At 36.7% G+C, this 13,224-nt stretch overlaps 1 protein-coding gene across 4 annotated transcripts in view; it reads right to left on the minus strand.

Moving 5' to 3' along the window:
- Positions 1-397: 397 nt before the first annotated feature.
- The window catches only part of SAMD3 (sterile alpha motif domain containing 3), a 52,959-nt gene continuing 40,132 nt past the window's right edge, over positions 398-13,224 (minus strand). For all 4 annotated transcript variants that reach the window (XM_059399152.1, XM_059399151.1, XM_059399150.1 and 1 more), the window contains 4 exons: positions 7,085-7,285; positions 1,930-2,101; positions 1,121-1,203; positions 398-891 (listed from right to left, as the gene is read on the minus strand). In XM_059399152.1, the coding sequence (XP_059255135.1) occupies positions 607-891; positions 1,121-1,203; positions 1,930-2,101; positions 7,085-7,285 (741 nt within the window). In that variant the 3' untranslated portion in view covers positions 398-606. The remainder of the gene's footprint in view (positions 892-1,120; positions 1,204-1,929; positions 2,102-7,084; positions 7,286-13,224) is intronic.

A 13,224-nucleotide genomic window follows, 5' to 3' on the forward strand; every position in this document is an offset into this window, starting at 1 on the left:
TATAGCTCCTGGGTATCAGGTTTTCCGAGGGTGCACATATTGGGCCAAGTGTAAGGTGTGATTACCCTTATCAAAGGACTTGAGTTATCTGAAGTGGAGGGTCTTTCTAAAGCTAAAGCACCCTAGAAAGTGTAGCTCTTGGGGCACCTAGGTAACACAGTCAGTTAAGCGCCCATCTCTAGATTTTGGCTCAGCTTGGGATTTCAGGGTGATGAGATCAAGCCCTGCATTGGGCTCCATACTCAGTGCGGAGTTGGCTTGAGATTATTTTTCCTTCTCCCTCTGCCCCTCCTACTTGTATACGTGTGCACTCTCGCTCAAAAAAAATAAATAACTATTTTTTTAAAAAGTGTAGCTTGGATCATTGAATTTCTTAGAACTCCAACAGCTCTTTAACATAGTATTTTATTACAGAACTTCACAAAGAATTTTCAGTATCTAAGCATAAAGATAGAAGGTACTGAAATTCATTTGCATCTTTGAGACAAGACAGTTTTCTAATACCTACCTCTACTATAACGCTAAGTCAAAACAATTTTTTTTAATAAATTTTTTAAAAAATTTTTAATCCCAGAGATTAATTCTGATGCAATATTTGGCACGCCATTAAGTGACTGGATGTTGAAATCCTACTTCCTTTTCCTTTTCTTTCATAGAAGGAAAACCTGGACTGTGCATATCAAAAATCAGCGTCTCTAGGAAGTTGAGGGTTTGGGACAGTCTTCTTGGACACTCAACTCCAAATACATGGAAGGCAGCAATGAGGGCAGCCAAGGCCGTAATACAGTCATCTACCTTTGTGAGCTTCTCTTTTTCTAAATACAAAGAAAATTCGCAGACATCGACATTGAAAGGGTTCTTGACTTCTAACACGGGTGTGGAAACTTGCACCTGAAATAATAGATAATAGACTCAACACTCTGTGATGTGGATAATAGCTAAATAATAAAATGTGCCTCAATTTAACCATGATATTACAGTAAATGAACTTGTCGTAGTGCAGCATATTTGTAAATATGATGAAACCGTACTTCAAAAGAGACCACCACCCTGTTTTCAAATAAATTATCATATGAAGATGTGAAACGTCAAACCCAGTGACCACTGACATACTGCATACCTTCTCATTCACAATGACAAAAAGGCTGGGATCATCCCCGAAAACATCTGGTAGAAGCAAACATGTGGCTGTCATCTTCAGATCTGCCAAAACAAATGTGCTTAAAGTCCAAGTGAAAATAAGGTTTTGCCAACTATAAGCAAAAGCCAGTTTTTAAACATGGATTTTTGTTTGTTTGTTTAGTCATTTCCTTCTACAGAGAATAAACCAGCTTTATTGCATCAGTGTTTCACAACTATTTAACCAACACTGCCATCTAATAAAAACCGGATCTCATGTTCTGCCCTCCAAGTCATGGCCAGAAGATAAGAGCCCTGTACTCTCTGTCCATCAGCCAGGAAGATTTTAGCATGCGTTACCTCATGATGTGTATTATGACACTAACAGCTAACTAGTTCCCCTAAATATAATTTTACAGGATCAAGTATACTTTTTTTTTTTTAAGATTTCACTTAATTTATCTATTTATTTGACAGAGATCACAAGTAGGCAGAGAGGCAGGCAGAGAGAGAGAGAGAGAGAGAGAGAGAGAAGCAGGCTCCCTGCTGAGCAGAGAGCCTGATGCGGGGCTCGATTCCAGGACCCTGAGATCATGACCCGAGCTGAAGGCAGCAGCTTAACCCACTGAGCCACCCAGGTGCCCCTCAAGTGTACTTTCAATTCTGTACCTCAACTTGCCCTATTTGAGAATTTTTTTCATCCTGCATGTTGTTTCACTGAATTACTTATTTCTAAAACAGAGCTTTTCTAATTATCCCAAATTATCCAGGTAACTGAGACCAGATTGCCCGAGACCCAAATTTACTAACGTTTCAACATTTCTTCATCTGTGTGCTGTTTCATTTTTTCTTGCAATGCAATATTGATTGGATTGTCCATCACTGAAAAAGAAGTCAGTATATTTTCTGAATAGGATTCCAAAATGTGCTTTATTTTCTTATAAATATCTGTTCTTGTAAGAAGTTGGAATTCTCTGAACATCTAGGAAAAAGAAGAAAAAGGTCACAAGAAAAGCTAATGTATAGAATGTAAGGAGTAAATAACTCTTTAGGCTTATATTAAGCTTTGAATGCTAGTTTAAAATATATACAAGGTATCTGAGTAGCTTTAGTGGAGGAGTAAAGATTTAAAAAGACAGAGGAGGGGAAGAAAATCTGAAATGAATAGGATAAATAAGATAAATAATGGACATAGCAAACTTCTATACCCATAGAATTAAAACTTTGCACAGACTCAACTAAATGAGGGTTCAACGATATATGTGTATTTTGGCTATTCGGCTTCCAGCTAAGATTCTAGGACCTTGTATTTCTTTAGGTGGTGTGCAACAAGAGCAAAATAAGAAAACTGTTAGATCTTAGGAAGCAAAAAAAATATTTTTTAAAGATTTATTTATTTATTTATTTATTTGACAGAGAGAGAAATCACAAGTAGATGGAGAGGCAGGCAGAGAGAGAGAGAGAGGGGGAAGCAGGCTCCCTGCCAAGCAGAGAGCCCGATGCGGGACTCGATCCCAGGACCCTGAGATCATGACCTGAGCCGAAGGCAGTGGCTTAACCCACTGAGCCACCCAGGCGCCCAGGAAGCAAAATTTTAAAAATACCTAACCATAGTGTTCGAAAGAGGAGAGCTTTAGAGACAAAAGTAAGTGATGAGAAACAGGTATAGGCAATATGATTACAAAGTAAGAGCAAAACCAGTTTACATGTATGGGAACCCCTTTACTCAAAACCACCTTTTCCTGCCACTGCCCAATTTCTCCCCGTCTGAGAATTCCACCACACTGGAGCCTCCCCACTGTTTTTTTAATTAAACATTTTTAAATGTTAAATTCAATTAATTACATATAATGTATTATTGGTTTCAGTGGTACAGGTCTGTGATTCATCAGTCTTACACCCAGTGTTCATTACGTCACATGCCCTCCTAATGTCCATCACCAGTTACCCCATCCCCCCACGCCCCTTCCTTCCAAAAACCCTCAGTTTGTTTCCTACGATTAAGAGTCTCTTATGGTTTGTCTCCTTCTCTGTTTTCATCTTGTTTTATTTTTCCTTTCTTCCCCAGTGATCCTGTTTTGTTTCTTAAATTCCACATATCAGTGAAATCATGTAATAATTGTCTTTCACTGACTGACTTATTTCGCTAAGCATTATCCCCTCTAGTTCCATCCATGTCATTGCAAATGGCAAGATTTCATTTTTAATGGCTGCATAATATTCCTGTGTATATGTGTGTGTGTGTACCACATCTTCTTTATCTGTTCATCTCTCGGTGGACATCTGGGCTCTTTCCATTGTTTGGCTTTCGTGGACATTGCTACTATAAACACTGGGGTGCACATACCCCTTCAGATCACTACATTTGTATCTTTAGGGTAAATACCCAGTAGTGCAATTGCTGGGTCATAGAATAACTCTATTTTCAACTTTTTGAGGAAACTCCTTACTGTTTTCCAGAGTGGCTGCACCAGCTTGCATTCCCACCAACAGTCTAAGAGGGTTCCCCTTTCTCCACATCCTTGCCAAAATCTGTCATTTCCTGACTTGTTAATTTTAGTCATTCTGACTAGTGAGGTGGTCTTTCACTGTGGTTTTTATTTTTATTTCCCTGATGCTGAGTGATATGGAGCACTTATTCATGTGTCTATTGGCCATTTGTACATCTTTGGAGAAATGTCTGTTCATGTCTTCTGCCCATTTCTTCATTGGATTATTTATTCCTTGGGTCTTGAGTTTGGTAAGTTCTTTATAGATTTTGGATACTAGCCCTTTATCTGATATGTCGTTTGCAAAGATCTTCTCTCATTCTGTCAGTTGTTTTTTGGTTTTGTCAACTTTCCTTTGCTGTGCAAAACCTTTTTATCTTGATGAAGTCCCAATAGTTCATTTTTGCCTTTGTTTCCCTTGCCTTTCTCTCCACTTTTTTTTTTAAAGATTTTTATTTATTTATTTGACACTGAGCCACCCAGGTGCCCCACCCCACTTTTTTTTTTTTTAAGGGTGGCTTTATAAGACAATTCATCATCACTCACACTGGTAGGAATCAAAGTACTCATTTCTTTCCCTAAAACTCTGTAAAGAAGAGTTACATACTACCCATGGGGTCTCATCATTTCTTGAACATTTTGGTAGATCATCAGTTGCCCAAAGACTAGGTCCAAAAGTAGTTATCAGAAAACTGGAATGCACATTCTCATAAAGGCATGGTGGCTCTCTTATTAGGCAACCTTCAGTGGACCACTAATCGAGGATAGTGGGGAACATGGTAAGTCCAGTGAATTCCATGTATCATCACTGTGGGGCATCTCAACAGAGAAATGGGATATATACTTATATATGTAAAAAATCAAATTGAAATTCAATTCAAAAATAACATTTACTGAAATGAAAACATCACCAAATAGGAAAATGCATGTGGGAAACAGAAAAGTTTCATGGACTTGAAGATAGAGCAATAGAACTGAATAACAAGGAAAAAAAAAGAGGATTACGATTAGTAACCTGTGAGACAAAACATGGAGTGTGGAGAAAGGAGCTTTTCTGTGGCCGATCATTCATGACCAGGAGTTTGGCTGTATGAGGTTTGAGGAAGGTGACACAAATAAGTAAATACATTGAGGATAATGGGTGCCAATGGGTGCTGTTAAAGTGAGTCAGAATGTATGGAAAAGGAGTCAATTAGAATAAGCCCTCTGTTTTGGGTTGGACTTGAAGGTATAAATGCAACCTCATGGCTATATGGATATATGAACAGATACAGATTTTGATTTTGTGTGTGTGTGTGTGTGTGTGCATGCACACATGTACACCTATGCAAAGGTATATATCCTGGCTTTGTTCTGTGAGAAATTATAGAGCAATAGCACCTCTGTAGCTATGAGTATACTTAGGGCTAAAATCTTTGTTCCTAAATATCATTCTGATTTTCTGTTCAAAGAATGTGTTTTGAGGGGAGGAGGGTGATGAATGCAGGTGGTGACGAAGGATCCATGTAAACTCTCCAGTCCAATGTCCCATGCTGGCTGCTTCTCTTCTGCCACACCTGTGAGCACAAGCTCCCTAGGCTCACAGGGCTTCACAATGATAGTAGCAACAAGTGGTGGGAGTAGTTTGGAGCAGGGACAGCTGTCCTGCTCTAGGGATTGTTTGTTAGCTGGGTGTTTGTAAGTTAGGTTGAGCTTGCTTTTATTTTAGAAAGCACAACAAGGGTTTTATAAATATTGTGAATCCCAGCTGGCTGGCTAAGGCCTAGACAGGCACTTCCTAAAGAAAGCGGAAACGTTCAACTCTTTTGTTTAAAACAACAGATAGACAACTTTATTCATTCAGTAACACAGTCATTACAAAAACCATATCCCAATCCATATTTTGGATATAAAGAGTGAAATGCCTGAGGGAATGGGAAAAAAAGAGACCTAAGACAAAGCACGAGACACCCCGTCTTGGGTCTAAAACCTGCTCCCCCCCCGACTCAGATTCATTCTCACTATCATTCTTTGAAAGGCTGCTGAACCATAGCTTATCTCTTTGAATCACTAAACCTGTGCAGGCCACACACCCACGAAGACCTCCTAAGGCTGCAGCGTCCGTGTCCAGACAGTCTCACCAACTGCTGTGGGCTGAATGCTTATGTCCCCCCAGAATTCATATGTTAAACCTAATGCTCAATGTGATGGAATGAAGACATGGGGCCTTTGAGAGGGGACGGGTTATGAGGGTGGAACCTTCACAAATGGGATTCCTGCCTTTGTAAGAGTTTCCAGATAGCTATGCTGCCCCTTCAGCCAGGTGAAATGAGAGCTAGAGAGTGCCGTTCATGAACCAGAAAGCAGACTGTCAGACACCAAACCCGCCAGTGTCTTGATCTTGGACTACCCCAACCCCAGAGCTATTGAGAAATAAATTTCTGTTGTTTATAAACCACCCAGTCCATGATATTTTTGTTACAGCAGTCCAGACAAAGACACCAACCATTCACTAACTCATTCAGCATTCCAAAAAAAAAAAAAAAAAAATCAATATTTCATTTGTATTGCACGCACAATATTCTGCAAGGCACTTGGAGAACTACTAACATGTTTAAAATATGCTCCTTACACTTACGGGGTTTATGGGCTGTCGGTTTGACTGTACTCTTGAAATAGCCAAAGCCTCCTGGCTATTACTCTTGGTAGCAACCCAAAGATGAAGGGAAAACAACCAATAACTAAGGTAGTGTTGCTGAGAGACAAACAGATAAAATAATCTGTGTAGAGCACGGAAAATACGCCCCCTATGTAGTAAGCACTCAGATGTTTGCTATAGGCATGATTATGAAAATAAAATATGCAGGCAAGTTCTTTTTCATTTTGTGGAGGAAAAATAACATGGATAACTTTTATTTTCAAAACAGTTGATTGCGCCCACAGAATTCTTCCATGAAATGTGTTCCCAGGTAAAAACTTCAATGAATCTTTCATTATATACTCAGCTAACATTACACTAAGATTGTGATAGGACCATTTAAAGGCCCCTGTAAGTAAACTAAATGGAAGGGTACTTGATTTATTTGTTAAATTTCATATATTCCACTTTATAAAGTTATTTGGGATCATAAAGGAAATAGATTTTGAGTAATGCTGCAGACTAACAGTTCCTTAGTAAACTATCTTGATTGTCTAAATGTATGCAAAGGGAAAATGTTTCACACTGTCAAAACACCCCTAAGTAGTGGTCCGTCCAGCCTCCCCAGTATGTTCAATGACAGGGAAATCTTTAAATCTGAAGGCAGACAGTGTATGTTATTAGAATATGCTTCCAGAAATTCTTACCAAATGGTCCCAGTTACAGCCTGTGGAGTCTACACACCCTACTGAGATTCACACCCACCATTTGCTACATAGTGCTATTATACTCCAAAAGAAAAGAAAAAAAATCCATTTGGACATTAAAATTAGAGAATATTATAAGCAAATAAAGATACCTGATAAGGGCACTTCAGGAAAGGAAACATTTTAAGAACATCCTTGAGAGGTGTTCTGTTGCCAATCAACTTTCTTCTTATTTCCAAAGTCTGACTCATCCTCTTATCAATTTCTTTCCAGTTCTTTTCTGTTTTCATATATTCCTGCTGGAACCAGTTAATATGTTCATCTGTCTCAGAATCTAAGCAAACAGTTTCTTCCTGCAAAATATTTTTGAAATATCAATATGTTTCATCTTTCAAGTGGCAGTTTAACACTTTGTGAGAATTTGAATCATAGTCTGTTATTGCACTTGTAATGGACTCCTAAGGTGAGGGTTACCACGTGTGATTACACTTAGCCTTGACTGTGGGTAACAAATGGATAGTCTTTAGCAAATCAGATAGTTCATTACTTACTATCATTACTTACAGTCTGTTCTCTTAAAAGATGTAAGAGTTACTTCATATTCTACATACCCTTTTAGTAGAAACCTAGATTATCTACAAGGTTCACACTTAACAGGAATGTTTTTTATTTCTGCTCATTTAAATATTAAAAGAGATAAAGAGGTTTTAAATTAAGGTTTTGTTATTGCTACTGTTTGTATTTTTCCTTTTTAAATGCCTTTTTATAACTGCACTACTATGCCATAAAATCCAAATTCAAAATAATAACAGTGGGTATTTTGTAACACTAAATCATCAAACCATCAATTATATTTACTATAAATTTGAGTACATTGGGTGGGGTGGATGACTAGGAAATACCTAGCATATTAAAAATCCAAGATGATCAGTTTGAGTAGCCAAAAAAGCAAGTGTTTCTAGAAAACTTTGTTGAGGAGCAATCAGAAAACAAAAAGAAATAAAAAACATCCAAACTGTCAAAGAAGAATTAAAAACTTTCACTATTTGCAGATGACATGATACTCTATGCAGAAAATCTGAAAGACTCCACCAAAATATTGCTAAAACTAATATATGAATTCAACAAAGTTGCAGGATATAAAATCAACATACAGTAATCTGTTGCATTTCTATATACTGATAATGAAGCAGCAGAAAAAGAAATCAGGGAATCGATACCATTCACAACTGCACCAAGAACAATAAGATACCTAGGAATAAACCTAATCAAAGAGGTAAAAGTTCTGTGCTCTGAAACCTTAGAACACGTATAAAGGAAATTGGGGACGAGACAGAGAAATGGAAAAACAGTCCATGCTCATAGGTTGGAAGAACTAACATTGTTAAAATGTTTGTACTATCCAAGGGTGCTTAAGTGGCTCAGTTGGTTGAGCAACTGCCTTCGGCTCAAGTCATGATCCCGGACTTCCAGGATCCAGTTCTGCATCGGGCTCCCAGGTCCTTGGGGAGTCTGCTTCTCCCTCTGATCTTCTCCTTTCTCATGCTCTCTTACTCATTCTCTCTCAAATAAATAAATAAAGTATTATAAATAAATAAATAAATAAAATGTTTGTACTACCCAAAGTGATCTACACATTTAATGCAATCCTTATCAAAATACCACCAGCATTTTTCACAGAACTAGAACAAATAATCCTAAAATCTGTAAGACCCTGAATAGCTTACACAATCCTAAAAAAGAAAAGCAGAACTGGAGGCATCCTGATTCTGGACTTCAAGCTATATTACAAAGTTGTAGTCATCAAGACAGTATAGTACTGGCACAAAAACAGACAAACAGGTAAATGGAACAAAATAGAAATCCCAGAAATGGACCCACAAGTACATAGTCTACTAATCTTTGACAAAGAGGGAAAGAATATCCAATGGGAAAAACAACAACAACAACAACAACAAAACAGTCCTTCAACAAATGGGTGTTGGGAAAACTAGACAGCAAGATGCAGAAGAAAGAAACTGGACCACCTTCTTTACACCATACACAAAAACAATTCAAAAATCGGTCAAAGACCTAAACATGATACAGGAAACTATCAAAATCCAAGAGTACAACATAGGTAGCTTATGACCTTCCATAGCAACTTTGACCTCTGTCATACCAACTTCTTACTAGACATGTCCCTGGAATCAAGGGAAAACACAACCAAAAGTGAACTATTGGTATTTCATCAAAATAAAAATTTCTGCACCGTGAAGGAAACAACAAAACTAAAAGGCAGCTTATGCAGTGGGAGAAGATATTTGCAAATGACATATCATTAAGGGCTAGTATCCAAAATCTATAAAGAACTTACCAAACTCAACATCCCAAAAACAAATAACCCAGTTAAGAAATGGGCAGAAGACATGAATAGAAACTTTTCCAAAGAAGACATCCAAATGGCTAACAGACACATAAAAAGACGCTCAACCTCACTCATCATCAAGGAAATACAAATCGAAACCAGGATGAAATGCTACCTCACACCTGTCAGAATGGCCAAAATTAACACCACTAGAGAATTTGGAGAAAAGGGGAACCCTCTTAACTGTTGGTGGGAATGCAAACTGATGCAGCCACTCTGGAAAACAGTATGGAGGTGTCCCAAAAAGTTAAAAATAGAGCTACCCTACAATGTAGCAATTGCACCACCAGGTATTTATCTAAAGGATACAAAAATACAGATTCGAAGAGATATATGCACAATGTTGTTTACAGCAGCATTATCAACAATAGCCAGACTATGGAAAGAGCCCAAATATCCATTGACAAATGAATGGTTAAAGATGATGATGTGGTGGTGGTGTGTGTGTGTGTCCATGTGTCTGTGTATATATAAATATAAATGGGAATATATATGTGAATATTACTCAGTTAAAAAAAAACTTTTTGAAAATCTTACCATCTGCAAAGACACGAGTGGAGCTAGAGTGTGTCATGTTAAGTGAAATAAGTCATCCACAGAACGACAAATACTATATGATTTCACTCATGTGAAATTTAAGAAACAGATGAACATATGGGAGGGGGAAAAGAAGAGAGAGAGGCAAACCATAAAAGAGACTCTTAAAGGGTGGAGACAAACTGAGGGTTGATGGGAGGAGGTGGGTGGAGGATGGGCTAGATGAGTGATGGTATTAAGGAGGGCACTTAGGAGGAGCACTGGCTGTTGTATGTAAGTGAGGAATCAATGAATTCTACTCCTGAAACTAATATTGCACTGTATGTTAACTAACTAGAATTTAAGTAAAATATTTAAGGGGCACCTGGGTGGCTCAGTCAGTTGGGTATCTGGCTTCATTCAGCTCAGGTCATGATCCTGGAGTCCTGTGATTGAGTCCCATGTCAGGCTTCCTGCTCAGTGGGGAGTCTGCTGCTCCCTCTGTCTCTCACCCTACTTGTGCTTTCCCTTTTTCTCAAATAAGTAAATAAAGTCTTTAAAAAAAATTAAAAAGTAAATAAAATATTTTAAAACAATAAATAAACAAACAACAAACTTTCTCCTGCCACAAGAAAGAAAGAAAGAGAAAAAGAAAGAAGAAGGAAAGAAAGAAAAATTTGTGCAGGGGATACTCAGCAGAACTGCACTTGAGTTAACAAGTTGGCAAACTGTTTAGTTGACCAGAATATGAGCAGATGTCATTTATAAAAAATGAAAAAAAATAGGCCTAAAATGTTCCTACATAAGGGCTTTTCAAGAACATAAGAGAGCTTCAGGTAGATCCACTATCTATGAACGTAGGATGACTAGCAAGACAGACCAAGTGATCAAATCTCTAGAAAAGGATAACTTACCAAGAGACTAATAAAACCCTATAATCTTACATAAATATAAATAGAAAATAAGCTTTTCCACAAGGAATATGCCAAGTCCTGGAAGTTTTATAGACAAATTCTACTAAACTTTCAAAACAGAGTGTTCCAAATTTATGCAAATTGTATAAGGAAGTCGGGGTCAGGAAGGTGGGGGGGAAAAGGAATTCTATGAAGGATTCCAACCTATTCTAAGACTCCCCAAACCTGAAAGAACACTTTAAGAGGAAAATTACAAGTCAATCTCATTCATGAACAAAATTATAAATATTGAGAACAAAGAACAACTAACTTAAGCTTATCCCAGAAATGCAACAATGGTCTGACATTACTAAAGGAGCTATAGTAAATAAAGGGAAATATGATTGATTTACCCATTACATTTCACATACCTTTCATATTGAAATCTGAATTTTTTTTTAAAGATTCTTTATTTTAGAGAGCATAGGCAGAGAGGGAAAAACAGAGAGAGAAAGGGAAACAGACTCCCCGCTGAACTTGGGAGCCCAATGCAGGACTTGATCCCACGACCCCAATTTCATGACCTAAGCCAAAATCAAGAGTTGGACGCTCAACGGACTGAGCCACGCAGGCACCCCTGAAATCTGAATTTTAAGGTCACTGTGATAGAAACAAAAATACATAGGTTTTGAGAATTTTGACATATGAACAGTTCTGTAATTAACCTGGATTATCTAAATATGTGTAAATACCATATACTGCATTAACCAAAGTGTTTTTTAAATGACCACATTTGAAATAATGCAGGAAAAAATATGTATAAAATTCAACTTGAAAAAAAATGTATAAAATTCAACATCCCTTTAAAATTAAAGGAAAAAATGTTCATCAAAATAAAAAGAGGAATTTTTGAAACTTATAAAGTTATCTACCAGAAACTTAGAACTAACATTTTTAATGTTGAAATTTTAAAAGAATTTTCCTTAAAATCAGAAACAAGACAATGCTGCTCTGCTTTACTCTTATTTAGCCTTTTACTAGAGATCCTACCCAGAGTACTAAGATAAGAAAGAGAAACAAAAGGCGCATGGATATTGGAAAGATAGAAACGAACTGTCCTCTTTCATAGTTGATGTGATCTGATTATTTAAGAGAAAACTCAAAATGATGTACATATAATTTATTAGAGTTAGGGAGAGAGTTTTACAAACAACTGAATGTAAGATAAATATTAAAAATTTGTTAACAAACAGAATATGTAATTTTTTACAGTTGCAACAGAAAGTAAAAAGCACCTGGGAATACAACTAATAATAGATATGTACGTCCTTTATGGAGAAAATTATAAAATTATTAGAAAATACTAATGAGACAAATTAATAGATCTACCATATTCACTGTTAGAAAAACTCAGTATTGTAAGGAAGTATCGCCTTCCTTCAAATGGAGATCTAGATTCAATAATATTTTTATCAAAATCTTCAATAATATTTTTATCAAAGTCTAAAATCTATCAAAAACCAAAAATTAATGTTTTAAGAATTCAACAAGATGATTCTGAAATTCACATGAAAGATTAAAAAGCCCAGAATAACCAAGGCACTCTTAAAAAAATAACCATTAGTTAGTGATAGAGACTGGAAACTATACTATCAAGATGTTTACAATTATGTAATATGTAAATAGGGAATAGATAAGATGCGGGGATAGATGACATTACTAGGGCAACATGGCGGAGCTTCTAGGCACAGATCTCTGGAAAGAATAGAGATGACAACACAAATGCCTGGGAAAGAGGACTGTTTTATAAAAGGTACAGAAAACTGTCTAGCCATATGGGAAAGAAGAAAACAGATCTATACCACACACCTTATACAAAAGTAAATTACACATGGCTTATAAATGTTAAGGCAGAACTTTAAATTTAAATATATATATATATATAAATAATTCTTATCATTTCAAGGTAGGAGAGGGGTTCCTAAAAGTACTAGTCATAAGAGAAATGACTAATAAATCTAACTACATTGAAATTACAAACTTTCAGTCAACAGCTTTCATAAAGAAATTCAAAAGGCAAGGCATGAACTAGAACATACTTACAATGATAAAACTGGTGGAGTAGAATACAGAATATATAAAGAATTCTTACAAGTAAATAAGAAAAAGGGGCAACCTCAGAAAAATAGGTAAAAGACATGACTGGACATAAATATGAAAGATGATAAAACTTATAAGTGATTAAAATGAAAATAGGAACAAGTAACATTTTATTCCCAACCTATCGGTATCTTACTTGAGGTGGGAGGGAGTTATCTTGATATCTGATCAAAATGGTATCTTACTTGGGGGTGTGGCAGTTTAAACTCAGTTCAGTGAGTTTAAATGTCTGTAGCGACCAGGAGAACAATTGGCATTGTCTAATACAGTTGAATATGTGCCAGCAATTCCACTTCTACACATACACCCTTGGAAA

Source organism: Mustela nigripes, chromosome 5 (assembly GCF_022355385.1).
Source record: "Mustela nigripes isolate SB6536 chromosome 5, MUSNIG.SB6536, whole genome shotgun sequence".
Taxonomy (NCBI): Eukaryota; Metazoa; Chordata; class Mammalia; order Carnivora; family Mustelidae; genus Mustela; species Mustela nigripes.